An 18,399-nucleotide genomic window follows, 5' to 3' on the forward strand; every position below is an offset into this window, starting at 1 on the left:
TAAAGACAGTGCTTCTGGAGCAATTTATAATTGCTATTGATTTCTTTACTTATAGCATGCATGATTTGTTTTGGGGTTGACCTGCTGGAGAGAAGCTCTGCAGAGAAGGACCTGGATGTGCTGGTGGACAGCAGGTTGACCATGAGCCAGCAGTGTGCCCTTGTGGCCAAGAAGGCCAATGATATCCTGAGGTGTGTTAAAAAGAGCGTGGCCAGCAGGGTGAGGGGGGTGATCCTCCCACTCTGCTCTGCCCTGGTGGGGCCACATTTAGAATACTGTGTCCAATTCTGGGCTTCCAAGTTCAAAAAAAGACAGGAGTCCAACGGAGGGCCACAAAGATGAAGGGTCTGGAGCATCTCCTGTATAAGGAAAGGCTGAGTAATAACCTGGATCTGTTCAGCCTGGGAAAAGAAGACTGACGGGGTATGTTTAGTGTTTATAAATATCTAAAGGGAGGTGGGAGTCAAATGGATGATAGCGGAAAGAATTTTACTTCTTCTGGAAGTGGAACATCTATATGCTTCCCTTGCCACATAATAGGTTAAAGATAATATGATGCTAATTGCCTGTTGCTGTAATATGCTCTGTAATATCCTTGTGGTAAAGCCCATGTTTTTCTGGAATAGGAGCAAATAGCAGAAACTCAGAGCAAACATAATTCCCTGGACTGCCATAGACTCTGTGTGCCCTTGAGCAAGTTGTTTGGTCTCTGTGTGTCTCAATTTCTTATGAGTACAATTGAAATAAGGGCACCTCCCCATTGTTTTGGTATGCTGGGGTGAGAAGTGCATGAAGGGCTGTAGACTTGCAGTCTACAATGGTCAAGCCGTATTAAAGTAGGTTTTCATCTTGAAAAACTGAATAAATAAACTGGTCAGAGGAGACCGGGATCTCCATAAGGTATTTCAGCTGTCACGGAGCCTGCCTGTGCCAGCGTGCTGCACTGCCTCTGTGTCACTGCTAATCAGCATTTCTCTCCAGGAAGGGATTTGTTGAAGGAGCCCCATTCACTCCACCTCAGACAATGCAGGTTGGCTAACATTGCTGGTAATGCTCAGCGCTGTGAGCTTTGAGGTGATGCTAATTCCTCATCAGGGCTGGCAGCTAGAGGATTCTGCTGGTGCCATGACATTAATGAAGGATGGTCAGGGCTTCTCTTCTGTCCTAGATCAGCCCACATCCGTATAGTTCTCTGTGTACAGCATCTTGCATCAGATCTGTCCCATTAAGTCAGTGGAATTATTTAAATAAATTACTTTTATTAATTTATTATATGAAAAATTTTAGAGCAAATTCCTTTGATGTGTGATATCCTAATCACACCCGCAGGGCATTAGCAGGCACAAGGCACATCTGAGTGTCTCTAATTCCCTAGTGGTGTGATTATATCTCATAATATTCACAACCCCCTGGAGCTTCTTTACTGGTATAAATAAATCAATTATTTAAGTCAAATACTTTGATCATTAGAAGCTGCCAGTGAGCGCTCAAATGCCTGAGCTGCGCGAGTCACCAGGAATGATCTTGCCTCTCAAAATGCTGAGCAGCCGCGCCGAGTGCTACCAGCACTTCATTTCAATCTGCTTTATAAATTAGATTAGAAGTCAGTTTCCAATACTTCATCCTGGATAGCAAGGAAGGGAGAACTTTGCAGAGGTGGAATTATGAGATACCGCTGCCAGCGGATCCTTTTATCATTTAACACTGCTGTCATAGGTTAAATATGAGCTACTGTTCATATTAACTAATAGCTATTATACAGAAAACTGACACAGGGATTCCAGCTAATGCACCATGAACCTGATTCACACGCACTGCATCGTTATTATTTGCACATATGGATGGAAAGGAGTTTTGAGTCACTTGGGATATGTGGCAAATTAGCATTTTATATCATATTAATGAAGTGCTAATTGCTCCTTGCAACCTTTTTTTGTGCAAATTGAATGGGTCCTATTTGCATTGTCATGTAACTGCCGTATTACCTTTCAGCACTTTCATAATGAAGAGGCAGCGCAGAGTTCATCAAGGAAAAATATTAGTAATTGTGAGGTAATTAGTTATGAAACTAATAACGTTTAAAGTTGAGCAGAAATATTGCAATTGATTTTGGTTTAGCTTGGGAATAATTTTTTATTAACAGGTTTCATAGAATATCTTTCATGTTGCATACGTTAAACTGAGAAGAGCTTTACAAACACAGCTCCCTGCTCAAGGGATTTAATTTTTTCTTTTTCTCCTGAAAAAAAAAAAAAAAGTGGTTCATTGCTGGCAATTTATTTATTTCTAAAATGAATCACTTCTAAGAGACTGCAAAAGTGTGGAACAGGAAAATACACTGAATGTACAGGTGTCCGTGAGTCAAACCAAACAGCAGCAAAGTCTGTAAAACAATGCAATAAATGTCAAAGATGTTACAGGCTTAAAAATTATTTGTGGAATCTTGTTAACTGTCACAGATAAAACTCTCCATCAGATTAAAATATAGCACGTGATATCATTTCAGTCAGGACAGGTATTTCTGGGGAGAGGGAAGAGGTAGAAAAAGTGAGGCAAGAAATTGAAAAATGATTTCATCCTAACTTAGGGATGTTTCCATGATTGCAGAGGAAGAATGATTAATTTCTGAAACCTCTGCGGGGAAGGCACTCAGACAACATGGCATAAATCTACATTAGAGGATTTAAGTGCCTTTGTCAAGCATGTAGCAAGCTGAAGTTTGGGTGGCACAGCCCCTTGCCAGTCAGTTCAGCCACTGCATGTTCCAGCTGAAGGTGGTCTGACAGCTTTATTGCTGGTGGATGAGAGCGCTGCCATCGACTGGGAAATGGGCTGTAGGCTTACAGAAAGGTCTGTAAAATAAACGCCTTCTGATGTTTGTTTTTATTGAAAAAAACAGCTCTTAATACAGATGACTTGTATTTTCATTCTCTCTTTCCGCTATTTATGCCTACACATTTATGTAATCATAGACCTATGCATTTATTAAACACACAGCCTGAGCTTCAGAGACAACTGAATCAAGAAACTGCATATAATACAGTCTGTCAGAGAATATATTCTCAAGTGACGGCAGAGGAGGGGAATTATGGCTTGCATCTCAAACAGACATCCTGAATGCTCCCTCCAGCTGTACAAACAATTGCACAGGACCTTGTCCCAGGTAGGGATGAAGCAATGCAGCAAGTAGAGGCCTTCTTGCTGGCTTAAGAGTGTTTCCAAACAAGCACAAGCAGCTCAGCATATTTTTTCAGACCCACAGTCTAGATAGGAGCATTTGTAAATAGCTTTGTTTTGCACTGTGTGTGATCCTGGTTACCTGATGTAAAAAATGTGGATCATCTGGATTTCAGCTATATTCTGTCCACACAGGGACCAAACCAGAAAAACTTGATTATGATGTCACTTGCATCTGATCCATTCTGAACCAAAGGGATCTTATAGGTGAGTTGGACACAACCGACTTTGTGACAGTGTCTGCTTTTTTCCTTTGCAAAATGTTTTTCACTCCATCTATATTAAATTTGCTGAAGTCTCTGTGGGGAAAATATATTTTTTTCTCCTTAAATCATAGCTCTTGCTGTGGCATTCTGGGAGATTTCAGTAGATAGTTGTGAGAACACAAATATTATTTTACTGGTCAGTCCTGAATGTGTTCAAGTCTTACCTGGCAGCAGAGCACTGAAGACTGCTGTACAAAGTGTGTATCAGACTGAAACTTTAGTGGGCTTGTTAGTTATCACAGTAAATGTGGCCCCTCCAGGGAACTGTTTGCTGGATGTAAGATGATGAGGAGTTCCTGGGTGTGGACAGGAGAAAAGGCTGATGTGGCAACCTCAGGAATTTTATGGGTTTATGTTAAGCACACAGCTGTGGTAACATCAGGAGGTTATCAGGAGCCTGAGGAGATCCAAAAGCCAAGTAGAGAGACAGGGGGATCAGCCGTACAAACATGCTTCCCTGCTGGCAGGTAGGCTGCACTGTTTTGTCCCTCAGCTCACATGAACCCGCCCGGGAGAGGAGCTGAGCAGAAAAGGGAACTGTTGGGAAATGAGGAAGGCTGCTGCTTGCTTCACAACCACTTCCTGTGTTACAGGCTCAGCTCTTTTCCAGGCATTGCTGACAGGAATCCTTGCTGGGCTTTTGAGCTCTTTAGTTAAGAGCGTAGCTCAAGCTAGACAAAAGTCTTTAATGTGCAGCACGGCGTTTGGTGGCCTATGAGAAATCAACTTGGCTTCACAGTGATTCCTTGCATGAAAAGCTGCCCCAGATTTCCTTGTCTGGCACAGCTGTTTGCTATTTCTACAGGAAAATGGGTCTCTGAGTATATTCTTGGAGGGGGGGGGGAATGGCAAGTGGGGCCTGGAGATACCTTGGGATGGCATGAAGGAGGCTTAATTGCTGCTGCTGAGATACAACTCTCTTTGTCTTAAAAAAGAGCCAAAATAGGAACACTTCCTTCTACAGGCTGATGAGCAAGAGGCTTTTCAGACACCTAAAATTAGTAATGAGAAAAATTAATAGTTTGGAGTCCAAAGCAAAGTTTGTGTGACCTCGGAAAGGGAGGGAGAATGTGAGAGAGAGTCTTTAAGGGAATGAGAAGAATCCAAAAATATTGATTTCAATTTGTCATGGGAGAGAGCAGGAGAAACAAGCCATTGGAACAAGTTCTTGAAACTTCCCACTAGCTGGAATGTCTCACAGCAGAATGAAAACAAACAATCCTATAAGGTTTGCCTTCCCAGAAAAGATTAAGTCCAGTCCCTCTAGCCTTGCTCGCTGTCTCCGGGAGCATCTGGTCCTGTTTGAAACAGCAAAGAATGTGGAATTTGGGGTATATTAGTCTGCTAGTGGTGGTTTGTGGGGAAAAAAGAAAAGGGAAAAACTGTAGAGGACATCTTGTTGCTCCAGTAGAAGTGAGTAGAAGGAAAAAAAGGGAGAGAAGTGAGGAGCGCCATACTTTGCTCAGAAGGCAGCAGCAGCCCCCTGCCTTTGCTGGGGTGCTGTGAGGGTCTCTGCCTTGGGCAGCCCACCACCTCTCCCTCAACGTGGAGTCCTCACTGCAGGTTTCCCACCATGTCCTGAGCCTGGGAGCATGCTGGAGGTGAAGAAGCTGCATTTTGAGCTGTTGTACGTTTTGGGTAATTTGTGTGTCAGATCAATGGGCAAGAAGCCCATGCAATTGGGCTCCTGCATTAGGGGCTCAAATAAATCCTGCCTCACATGACTGAGCTCTCTGCTGACAAGGAAGGGTGCAGCCTCTGTCTTAGTTTTCTGCCCTCAATAGGCCAGGCAAGAAAGAACTTCAGTGTTTAACTTGACTTTTTCATATTTAATACGAAGTCCAAGCAACATCACTGTTTTGACAACTTGACGTCTTCAAGAATAACGGAGGGCTGAAATAAGATGAGAAATTGATATTTGAAAATGAAGACGAGTTAAAATCAATGCATCTTAAGGTGACCAGACCATTAACGTGAGATGAACTTTCTTGTGACCTATAAGCATGCAAAGATCGACACCTATGCAGGATCAAAGGAGCTTATGAAAGGCTAAGGAGTACATGAGAGGAAATTGCAAATGTGTAGGTTGTCTATCTTGAGAGTGGCTTTTATTAGTTATTGTACATAATAACTATTGTGTCAGAAATGAAAGGGATTAACTCTCACCCAAGGTACTGCACCTGAGCAAATATTGTCTTGCCTGGGTGAAATGTGTGCCAACACAAAGAGGACCTGGTACGAAGCTACGTACTGCTTAAGTCTCACTTAAGTCTTCAAAATGAGGATTAAGCAGGATTTTAATGGTGAATATACGGGCTAATTTCAACTCTTATTTACTATAGTGTGTGTCTCCAGGGCTTTTGGAGAAATGTAGAGTCTCACCAGAACACATCAAAGCAACTGGATAGTACTTTCTCTGCAGGCTGACCACTTCCCAGATTTGGGAGTTTCTCATGTCACTGAACTGAAGCTCCAAAGGGTTTAGAGAGAAACACAGAGAAGCTAGCTGGATAAGTGGGCTTTAACAGCTAAATGTTTTGTCCTTTGCTGTGTTTTCTAATGGCTCAAATGCTTTGGTCTATGTGAGCAAGCAGGGGAATATTTTTGCTGGGGTCAGAAGTTTTTCAGAAAAATACTGTAAATATAGTACTGCAGTTTATAGTTTGTTATTGGAAGTGTGAATAGAAAACATTTGAAATTTCAGGATTGGAGTAGCAAGCACTTTCAGGCCGGAGGAAGAAAATCCTCAGGACAGAGGAAATATTTTTCGTGCTGAAACCGTAAGTCTAGATCTGCTTCCAGCAGATGACAGCCACCTTTCAATCATACTCTTGCATCTGTACCCAGTTTGCACACCTCTTGCTAAATATTTTCCTGTTTGTGGAAGAATGGTGAAATGGTTTCACAAGAACACAGACCATTTGCTTGACAACCGTTCCCTTCTTTAATTGTCTGTCTTCAGCGATAAGGTGTGCCTCTGTAATGTGGACTCTAACCACCAGAGGGGAAAGAAATGGAATATAATGTTATGCATGGCCTGTCTTAGTTTTCTGGGGAATCCTGTATTTATTATGACTGCCCTTCCTCTTCCGTGGACATAGCAGGGAGGAAGAAATGAAGAACGTCATGGGGGTATTTCTGTAAAGCCCCTCCTGTCTGCTAGCCCTTTCCCAGTTGCTGTGAGGGTACCTTATAGAGATGCCCTTGTTTTTTCCATGCATGCTCTGAAACATTAAGATCACCAGAAGGATGTGAGAAGCTTGGGGACACTCTATAAAACTTTTCTTTCTGAGAGGATGTTTGAAACTGCTTTAAAAATGTTTCTGAAGAGTTTGTAGCACCTGCCACCCTTCCTCTAGTTTCCACATGATAAACATGCTTCCCTTGGGTACAAAGCCGGCACTGAGTCCTAAGCCCTTGTCTATGGCTGGTTTACTACAGTTATTGGTTAGTTTGAGGGATCGTTTTACTTTTTTTTTTCTTTTTTTTTCCCCTAGATTATTTCTGAAATGCTTTGTAACCCAAATGTGTTCTGATGTGATTTTATTTCATTTGTCCTGCATTCCCTTCCTCCCCGTCTCATACTTAATTTGGTCTTGCACATATAACTGTAAGCACTATATTTTTATGCTTTGCATTGATAGTCTGGCTGTGTTCTGATCTGAAGCATTAGTGATCGGAAGCTGATTAGAGATTGGAAATAGCTATATCAGTGCTGTCTTGGATTAAAGGAAAAAGTAAGATAAAATCACAGATCTTTCCCCACTAGCTTGTATGGTTCCCTACCTTTCTGGCAATCTGAGTGGAGCACAACAAAAATTGTTCCTCCTGGTGAAGGGACATATAATTTACTCGGTATAAATAGTATTACAATCAGCTTGTTTATGTCTAGTGGCAATTATATGAAGTTGGTGGCTTCATATAATTGCTACTAGGCAGTGAAATGGAATGGATCCCATGCTAGTCCTGTGTATCTTTGAACTCTGTATTTCATGAGTTACCTGTCCAATATCTAGCGATCACAGTATCGATCGCTTTTTCTCCATGGCCTTTGCTGGCAAAGCCTTGGTCTTGTGTTCTGGAATAGTTGATGAACAGTAATAACAGTAGTTAGGAATGAGAATGATTTGCATGCCAAGACCCATATATACTTCTCTGACACTGACATATGAGGAGGCCATCAGGTGGTAATGGGCTGCCCTGTCCTTCATTTAATATTTGCCCCGTGTAGGAACACCGTCACTCAGTTCACTGTCCCCACAGGATTTCTTTGAGGATGTCAGTGCTACTGTTGCCATTTTATAGACGAGAACATTTTTTGGCAGAACAGAGCCAAATAACACAACCAGCGTTCCTCTAATATCTATCAGATGGCAATACATAGAATATAGGAATTCTGCGTTGCAGAACCTTGTAGCTACATGCTTCCCAAATTTTGCTATGGACTGCATTCTTCTTGATTTACACACTAATCGGAAGGACCCCTGTCGCTCCAGCTTAATTTCTGATTCCCTAATTTTCCAAATAAAACAGTGCAACAACTTTTGTATAATATTTAAGAAATAAGTTGAGGTGAGGGGAAGTCTCAGAGGAATCAGATCACAGGTGTTAAAACTTGCACCTGTGTGGCTGCGACTAAGCTGTGTGTATATACAGGGCAAGGCAAGAACCTTCCCTTGCTGGAGTACTGCATCCAGATGTGAAGTCAGCAGTACAGGACAGACATGTCCTGTTGGAGCATGTCCAGAGGATGGCCACAAAAATGATGCAGGGGATGGAACACCTCTTCTATGAAGACAGGCTGAGAGAGCTGGGGCTGTTCATCCTGGAGAAGAAAAGGATCTGAGGTGACTTGAGAGTGGCCTGTCAGTATGTAAACAGGAGCTGCAGGAAAGAAGAGGACAGACTTTTTTAGCAGTCTGTGGTAACAGAACAAGGGGAAATAGCTTCAAGCTTAAAGAGGATAGATTTAGGTTGGTTGTACAGAAAAAGTCTTTTGCAGTGAGGGTGGTAAGGCGCTGGCACAGGTTGCCCAGAGGTGTGGTGGTTTCCCCATCCCTGGAGACACTCAATGTCAGGCTGGATGAGGCTTTGTGCAACCTGATGTAGCTGTAGGTAACCCTGTTGATTACAAGGGAGTTAGTCTAGATGGCCTTTGAAGGTCCCTTCCATGTGTAAGAATTCCATGATTCTATGTTGGGTAAGTTTATAGGGAGTCTTTCCTCTCAGCAGTCAACAAGTTGTGTGTTCTTTAAACATAAAGGTAGAAGTAAAGGAATGTCTGTTTCTTTATTATCGGTATGAAAAAGTGTTTTTAATTTTTTGTTCTGACCAACTTGCTCACATTTTGACAAAGAGCAGCAGAAAAGGGGGAGGAGAAAGGAGAGATGGAAAGAGAGAGGGTCAAAAGTCCTCTGTTGTATTATTTCTAGAAAAGCCATCGCTGGTGAGCTTATTAGTAAGGCATTTTCAGTGGAAATACAGTATTTCTGCTGGACAAAATGCAAGAATGTTTTATCTCATGGAATTTCCCACTCAGAAATGGAACAGTTCTTACTGCTGCAGCTGCCTTGGGTCCTAATATGGATTTAGAAAGTAGCTCAAAATACCAATCAGGACCCAAAGACACAGCTGTTATGGTGGCTTTTCAAAACCTTAAAGGGACAAACAAATAAATGTCAGGAGAAAACTATGCCATAAAAATTATCAGTTAAAAAATAGAAAGGATCCTACATTTTGCTGCTGCATTATTAGCCATTCATTTGGATTTCTCTAACAGCTGGGTCTGCCTAGAATATGCTATGAAATTTGTTCTGTTTCTTGTTTTGTGCTCAATGAGTCCAAGCAAAGACCTGTGAAGATGTCAGTGCCATTTTGCTCCCAGAGACTGTAGCTTTCACCTTGATGCAGCACTGTGACGACAGTACTTTTGTTTGTCCTAGTTTTGATGTTCTTTTGATGTAAAATGCATTTTCTGAATGAACAGCTTTGCCCTTTGTTTATAACTCAAACTGCTGAAGCCTATTTTCACTGACTTTTCACTTATGCAGCATTTAAATGTGAAATTTTTCTTTCAGAAGCATCTTCAGAGGGCTGTTGGATACCAGAATCTCACTTCTGCTTCAAGAAGTCTCTGATTCATGGACTGCTGCAGGAGAGGATTCTGAGGAAGTATCACAACATGCTTACCCTGATCCAGCCCATCGTTCAGTGCTGGAGGATAGTGGGATGGATCTGTGGTCTCACCTGGTACAGTTCTGTTCACATAATGTATGTACGTCTTCATTCCTCATGCCCTTTTTTGGACCTCACTTACTGAATTTCTCATTATGGAACTCAGAGTCATTTATGGGAGTGTAAACTTGTGCTAGCAGAAATCCCAGCCTATATCTGTGTTAGTGAACTGGACAGTGCCAGGAGCAGTTGACGTTAGTGGCCTGTGGTGCTTCACTGTTAGCATTCTCCATAGCATGATGTTGCCTATGCCAGACAGCAGTCTGACTGATATGGCATGGGCAACAGCAGGAGCCAGGGACTATTCCAAGCAGGCAGATATGGATGAGGACTCCTCTTTGGGGAGTGAGCAGAAGGAGAAAATTTAGCCATATGGACACGAGCTGTGCCATCCAACTCATGCTCAGGGGCAGGGAATTGGCGCTGGACTGTTTTGCTTTCTTTTCCAAGGCAGGCCTGTTGATTTCTGCACCACGCTGCCAGGTCCTAAGACAGAACGTGTGTATAGCTCTCTGCATACAGGAGGCAATGCTAATGACTGGCTCCCACTGCAAAATATGTCACAGAGAACTTCAAGAGGATTGTTTATGTCCCCAGAACCTTGAGCTGGAATAATGGTTCTAATTTATTTATGCACATTTTGACATCTTGTTATGTTTTATTCTGTAAAGCTAAATACGGTCTCAGAACCTTGGAGTTACTGCTACTAGGTAATACCAGAGAGGGATTTTATCTTCAGGCAGATCTTTTCCCCTTTGTACAGACTTCAAACTGCTGTTCTTGCATCTGCATATCTGTTTTGAGAAAGGACAAGATTCAAAACCACTGTCCTTGTGTATCTGTTTGAGAAAGGACAGTGAAACTGAGGAAGGATGTGGCCTATCTGCATAACTGGGTAGGAACAGATTGACTTTGCATCAACAGTGAATGCTTGAATAACCCATTAGCCAGTGACCTTGGCGTGGGACCTGTCACACTCAGACAAGAGCTGTGTCCCTTTCTCCTATGAATACTTTCCTGCTCTCTAATGCAACTCAGTTTTCAATTTAGATCTGCTGAATGCTACAGTTTAGGGTATCCCCTAGAGAGGCTCAGTCTCTCTTTGTCCATTAGGGTCTGAAAAGCAGTTGGACTTGTTCTGGTTTGAATGCATTTTATGGTTTATGAAAGCAATTGTATAGTTTACATAAATATAATATCTCCAGTGTCCATTATTATAATAGAGTGTCTATTATTATAGTAGAGTTTACAGCTAATCAGGTTGTTCACAGAAGCATGAATAATTTGGTAAATCAGTAGGATACAATTTTGGTAGATTGAGTGGTGGTTTTGACCAAAGAACTGGCTGGTAGGAGCACTGGTGATGAGAGATCTGTTTCTTTACTAATAAGCGCGGGTCTGTTTGACTTCAGTGTGCTAGATATGTGAACATGATTCTAGGAGAGCATGTCAAGAAAGAAGAGACCAGGTATGATTGCAAAGAAACAATCATTTTGGGATTTGACAGGTTCTGTTCTGTATGCTTGCACGTATGCTATACTGTGTGTGCTTCCTAGACCACAAGAGAAAAAAAGGGACTTTAAATGAAAACAAAAGAAAGAGCAACTGTAAAACCAAAGCACCTGATGTTGGATTTTTTTATGACTTTGAGTTTCTTTTTTGTTCTCTACAGCAGTGCTATTAAAAAAGTAATGTTGGGAAATATTCCCAAGCACTGCACTGTCTACATTTAAAGTGTTAGATGAGTCCATGGCTGGATTTTGGCCAAGCCCAAGCAGGATTCTCCCAAATGATTTATGGGCATTATTCAAGGATTAGCTCCAACCAGGACCCCATTTTGAACAAGTACATGACCACCTTGTTTTGAGGCTAAGAGGTTTAAATAGAGTGGACAGGGATTGTCTGTACTGGGCAGCTGTAATCCCCTAGTACAGTCCCGATTTTCTAGTACAGATGTAGGTAGTGCAAAGGTCTGTACCATATATGTTTGGAAATAGCTGAAGCAGGGAAGAAGAAAAAAAAGTATATTTAACTTAATCCAGGATATAGAGGGATGACAGAAATCACATTAACACAGGCTCTTAATTCCTTGCTGAATATCTTCTATTGGCTCTAAGCAGTAGTAGCACAAGAAAAATAACATTCATGACGGGCCAGCGTGGATCCCTGGAGTCTCAGTAGGGACTGCTGAGAGACGAAGCTGTAAATATGTCATGATAGACTGAAAATAAATAGGTACCACTCTAGGGGGGCGCTCAGTACATAAGCGTTGTCTGATGTTCCCTAACCTGAGTGACAGTCTGTGGGACGGACTGATTGTTGCCTTTGGGCTTCAGTTCTACTTTTATGGATTATTTTTATTATTATTTAAAAAAAAAACAAACCAAAACTTTCTCATACCCATTTCTCCGACAACAGAATTTCCAGAACAAAGCTTGGTCACATGGAGAACACTAGTTACTGCTTTAGATACAGTGGGAGGCTGTTACTCTGCTGCTGATTCAGAAGCACTGATAAGAATGATTAGGCTACCATTCATTTATTAACTCCTCAGACAAAGGTTTGGCTAGGTTTATAGTCCAAGAATGAGAGCTACTGCCACACTAGCATTTGTGTTCAGTCATTCACCACCAAATTCAATGATTTGATTTTTTCACTCTTGTCCTTAGAGACTGCTGTTGATGACCCAAGTCGAAGGCATAACTGATGGCTCTGGTAGTGCAAACAGAAAGATTTGCATGAATGTGGAGAGTTAAACTGAATTGTGTCCTCTTTTTGATATCAGGATTTGTTCTCAGATTGTGTTTATCTCACAGGAATGCTGTTCTCCAGATTGATCAGAATGGCACTCTCATTTAGTTCTGTAATTGATTTGATAGTTACCTGCTCACAACAGCAACTTCCTGATAAACAGTGTGAAAATCATGAGTGTTAGTCAGTGACTTACAGCTTTTTATGTAGTCAAATGCAGCTGAAAATGTTGATATAAGAATTTGGGTCAAGTCTTGACTATAATCTTATCTCAGAACTGCCTAAGAGTACTGCATGCTCCTCTGTCCTCTTTGTAAGAAGGCAGAAATTTGTCGTGTTTCCCACAACAATTGCTCTTTCTGTTAGCACAGACAGAACTTGAAGGTCATCAAAGACATTAACCACTGGAAATCAGATGTAAGATCAGTACACCATCAGTACAGGCTTTTCCTAGCTTGAAGTATCTAGATTGTTTTCAGAAATGACTAGTTGTGATACTCAGGCTGTGAAGGTGCACTACCTGGTCTTAGGGCTTTGCCTTGAATTCTGTTTCTTCTTACAAAACACACGTAGCTGTGTCCTCTTCTCAGGCAGTGAACACTGGCAGCAAGTAGCTGGTGCAGATCCTGCCAGCAGGTGTTTCATCTTAGTTGGCTGTTATAGGGCTTTTTGATACACTACCATGAATTTTTTTTTGAGTCTGTGAATTCATGTGAAAATGAATTATGGAGCTGAGGCCTGGCCTGCCTTACAAAGTTGTTGTGCTCTAAATCATTTTTTTTTCCCCTGTAATCAGTCGGGGCCTGTGGGTGTTAGAAAGGCCAACTACTGAACGATTTCCCATTTTCATACACTGTGGGAAGGAGTTCTCATCGTTATACCCCTGCTTCAGAGAGATTCACTCTGCAGGACAATGGGGTGGTTGCCTTTCTGGCAGATAAGAAAGCATATCATGGCAAATATAAAACTCACTTTCTTTTCTGTTGTTTCAGTTCATTTTGCTTTCCTGTCAAAACCCAGTTTCTGTGCCCTGAGGTACCAGTATATATCTCCAGCATGTCATCTATTCTTTATTAGCCCTCTGAAACCAAGCACACACTGTATGTAAGATATCATGCTTCAGCTAACAAGAGTATCTGGCTAGGTAAAAATAAGCTGCTGGCTGAAGACTCAACACTCCATACTGCAAGGGTACGTGGATATACAGAGCTACAGCCTGGAGTAACTTTTTGAATTTTGTATGTATGAGCATTTGTGAAAAAGGAGATTGTGAATTTGTATGACCTTTATAACGAGTTGGCACAAGGCTGTATAGTTTACTTTGGGCTGTATTTTGCTAGCTTTTGCACATATGGAATAGCATCTTCCTCTGCAATAATCTCACCTATATAATGGTGTCAGAATCTGGCCTACCAGCTGGAGTGAGCTATTTCACACTGTATCTGCTATTGCTTCCTTTTCATCTGTTGAGATAGAGCGCTTTGCTGTGTATCCTGTTATCCCATGGCTCTCTTTTTGGAGTTACGTTCACACATCTTGATTCCATCTGTACTCTGGAAGAGGCCCGTTAGGTGGAAGATGTATCTGTCAAACACATGTAGATTCTGGACAGCAACCCTTTACGGGTCACGCCTTGAAACATTACTAATTTGATTTCAAAGGGAGCTATTACAAAATGTCTTTTGTGTTGTTAGGCCTCAGGAGAAGGACCTCAGTTGGACACAGTGAAATGCTGCATTTGCTATAGCCATGGAGCCCCTTGTTGGAACAGATATAAGAATCAGTCGTGTCTTTGTCTTGGAGCTCGGCACCTCTTCAGGAGAAGTCCCCTGATGAGAAAGGGAGACGGCTGAATGTGTGTTAAAAGGACCAGGAGACAGAAACTTAGTGATCCACAGCATTCATCTGATGCTGTCCAAGGCTGTCGAGCAACCTCAGGAAATGAGTGGAAATTTGACTCTTGTTTGGTTATCTTGGGTCCTGAAATTGGGGCAGAGGGGGCAAGAGAGTTGACATATACATCTGTGCGCTCTGTGGCAGTGCTTTGAACCTCTGTGTTGTAGCCTATGGCTTCTTACAATGCAGTCGTGCATTTTTAAGACCAAGAATTAGACACCTTTGTGCTTAAAGTTAAGCATGACCGTGACTCACTCAGCTGTCACTCTTACAGATGTGAGAACCATATGGATGGGGAGAAGTAACCTAGACCGAAAACGCAAGTTGAGGGATTGCAGGGCAGGAGACCAAACACTGAAAGTGCATCTGACAAAAGTGAATAATTGGCCAATGTTTCCACTTCTGTTTGGTCAGATTTTCAACACAAATTAATCCATAGTCTCAAAGTAGTGGTTTCCTTCTTGGTAAACTGTAGATTTACCTCCCCATCTCCCCACCCCACATCCAGTTACTTCACTGTTTGCAATTAGCTGCATTTGCTTGTAGGCTGCACGATCTGTGAGCACATTAGAGCCATGCTAGTAGCCTGACTGGCATTCATAAACAGGCAGCGCTTGGGACTTACTAATACCCTAACTCAGTGCAGAAGTGTGCCAAAATAAAGGTCATTTTAATTTCATGTTATGTCACGCAGTTTTGAAGTGACATGTGTTTAACGAGTTTTCTCCAGTTAATGAATGATAGCAAGTATTACACTAATAGGCTTTGATGATATGCCTACAAAAAAAAAAAAAAAGAAGGCAAAATCTTTCCAAAAACATTAAACTGACATTTTACCAGAGGAAAAAAAAACAACAACAAAACAGCGACACAACAGAACAAAGATTCAAACTCCTGCCCCCAAGCTTCCATAATGACAAAAATTAGGCTTTTTGGCCCTCTCCTGATGACAGTTTGCAGAAGTTTCACAGTAATTTATTTATAGTGTGCCCATCACTTGAAACATTGAGACTGATCTCGTGATGGGGATAGGAGAGCATGAAGGGAGCAATTTGAGCTTGTCACAAACACTATCTCTATCACAAACCTCATGACAGGAGCATTAAAAGAGTGAAAAAATGTTTCCTAGGCGTATGTTCTACCCCATGATTATGAACAAAAAGGTGTGGAATAGTTTCTGTCTTCTCATATAGCAATGTCTGCTTGTCTTATCCCTAAGCCCAGTACCCAAACTGGTTGTTCCCTGTCATCTTTCTGTCAGGCTGCAGACTCAAATGTGCACAGGCACAGGAGGCACTGTCTGAGCACCAGGAGCACTTCTGTGCTGCGTGGGTGATGGAGCGCTGGTACAGGCTGCCCAAAGAGAATCAAAGAATTGTTTGAGTTGGCAGGGACCTCTAAAGGCCGTCTAGTCCAGCTTCCTTGCAATGAACAGGGACACCTGCAGCAAGATCAGGTTGCCCAGAGCCCTGTCCAGCCTGACTCTGAGTGTCTCTTCCTTGGAGATCTCCAAAAGCTGCCTGGACGTGCTGCTGGGCACCCTGGGCCAGTCATTCTAATTAATTTCTTTTGGAGGTGCTTTTTTTTTTTTTCCTTAGTATTTTTACTGCTGGTTTTGTCTTAAGCCCACAAACTGTGGAAAGACTGCAGTACTGTGTATGGATACTGAATCTGCCTGTGTTGTTTAGCTGATCAATCGCTTTTTGGGTCAGTGAGTGTATTATTTGACAGTTATTTGACACAGCACAGATAAATTTATATAGGTAATAACAATAATTTAGTAAGTAGAAAGACATGCTGTACTTTGTCTTAAACAAGATGAAATTTAATAATACAGCCATTCAGTACAACTGCAAATTGTTCTTAGATCTAGCTTTGCAATGTTTTACTACCAGTCAATATTCATGCCAAATACAATGTGACATGCATGTTTTTCTAGTATATGGGCGTGAGCAGTTGCAGGAGCTTCCATGGTTATAAATTTGCCTTATAAACTATTTTAACAGATCTTGAAGTGTTACTGGTCATATCAAATTCAATGCTAGAAGATAAACAAAATGGTTTCGGGAATATTGATGATGCTGCGCTAGTTATTAAACATAGCTTAGTGCTTTCATAGTAATAGGAACCTGAAGTTGTTATCTTTTGAATGCATATGTCATGCAACTGCAAAATCTCATAACATTACAAAATACTGTGTCTTTGCTACTCTTTGACTGATACAATGCTCCACAGAGTAGAAATTCTCTTCTGAGCTGAGATAGCAGGATAACACTACTCTTCTATTCCTTTCTCATAGATTTCAGTAGAGCTGCACATGCATCATGTCACTGGTTTTAATTGGCTCTGTTATCTGTCAGAGCGAGTTATTCTTCAGCCCCTTTTACATTCTAGGTACACACTGCTGTCACGGTGTCCCTGCACTGGCAGCTGTGGGCCATCAGCCCTCAGCACTGCGAGATATGCGGGAGCTGCAGCAGGGCTGATGGCAGGGTGTTAGAGCCGGGAGCCAGCCTGCTGCTATGGGCCTGGGGGAAGCAGCCCTGGGGCTGCACTTGTGCCACGGGGCTGAAGGCAAGCTGGGCTGCACGTGTACAGCAGTGCTGCACCGACAGACCACTGTGCCTGTGAAACAAGAGAATTGCATGCAGTCTGCAGGCCTTGCATTTTATCCCCAGACCCATCTCCCTTTAAAAAGACGTTAGAAAGGGCTCTAGCATTTCTCTAGGTAGGGCTTATTTCCTACTAGGAGAGGCATTTCCAGACTGCATGCAAATTGGTGGAAAGAAGAGACACACTTCTATAAACTTGGAGCATGTGGAATGTGAGGGAAATGTGTTCTGTAAGTGATGCGATTGTTTGAATTGTTGATCATGCTCAAACAATGCATCTTAATTTTTTCTTCAGGATAATCTTGTAATTAAAAAAAAAATATATATATATATACATAAACTTCATAAAAACAGTCTCCAAAAGTTATTGTTGTAGTGTAAAATTTTAGATGAAAATATATGCAGGCAATTGTTCAAAAATCAAACTTAGTGCTTCCATAATAACCATGGCTTTGCCAAGATTCAATTTGCATTCTCAGAGATCCTATGGTATACGAATGAGTTACCAGACCAGTCGTAGGGAATTCTTACACATACTTGCATGCAATTACTGATGGAGGAAAAAAAAAAAAAAAAAGTGTAAATTTTCTGTGAAGATACTTTTGACCTATGCAATTAGATAGATCTTCTATAACGTTGACACTTTATTTTACAAGTTAATAATTATTTTTTTTAGGACCCCAGCAATTTCTGGCTGGCACAAAATCCCTACTGTCCTCTGGGTAGATACTTTCTCTATTAGCATTTCTTTTAAATTTTAGGATGCTGCAAGCTGCCCCTGGCACAGATGTATATCTGCTGGTGCAACTTCTGTGCTGGTCAGATAAAAGGCATTGCACAGTCGTTTTGGGTTAATCTGCATCTAACAATGAGAATAATTGTGGCAATAGTACACATAGAAAGTATTTCAGGCATTTTGGAGTGTTGGAGGTGTTTTTGTTATGCAGACTCAGTTTTGATTCATTGTAAGAGGAAAAGGCGCTACTTAGCATTCAAGGAGGGATGAACAAGATGAAAGTTGTGTTTGGGATGGGCACTTGTCACTACCGAAAATATCTGTGGAGTCTCCAGGGAATCTATTCAACTCTGCCACATCTATGTTAAAAGGAAACAACATCAATTGAACTGAAGAGCTTGGATGAGTTTCAGAAAGCCACTTCAGTGTGACTTACTGTTTTATCAGTTTTAAGGACTGTGGTTCCCTTTTCAGACAGGATAGGATATGAAAAGTAAATAAACCGTTCCTGTATCCAGGATGAAGAAAAACAGTGATTGAGGAGGAGCCTAAAAGAGCATAGCTGAAACGTTGTAGGTTTGACTGCATGTAATGGCACAAAGCTGCTGTGTTGGCATTGTGGACCAACTCCCTACTGCCTTGCCTTGTGGAACTGTCTTTACACAGG

At 41.7% G+C, this 18,399-nt stretch overlaps 1 protein-coding gene across 4 annotated transcripts in view; it reads left to right on the forward strand.

Moving 5' to 3' along the window:
• Positions 1-18,399, forward strand: part of LOC122162458 — a 134,152-nt gene that overhangs the window by 77,133 nt on the left and 38,620 nt on the right. For all 4 annotated transcript variants that reach the window (XR_006169562.1, XM_042822766.1, XM_042822760.1 and 1 more), the window contains one exon: positions 9,581-9,773. Coding sequence is in view for 3 of the 4 variants with exons in the window: in XM_042822766.1 (XP_042678700.1) it covers positions 9,581-9,773 (193 nt within the window). In the remaining variant the exon portion in view is untranslated. The remainder of the gene's footprint in view (positions 1-9,580; positions 9,774-18,399) is intronic.

This window comes from Centrocercus urophasianus, unplaced genomic scaffold (assembly GCF_019232065.1).
Source record: "Centrocercus urophasianus isolate 14NV4802_14NV808 unplaced genomic scaffold, USGS_Curo_1.0 seq_10, whole genome shotgun sequence".
Taxonomy (NCBI): domain Eukaryota; kingdom Metazoa; phylum Chordata; class Aves; order Galliformes; family Phasianidae; genus Centrocercus; species Centrocercus urophasianus.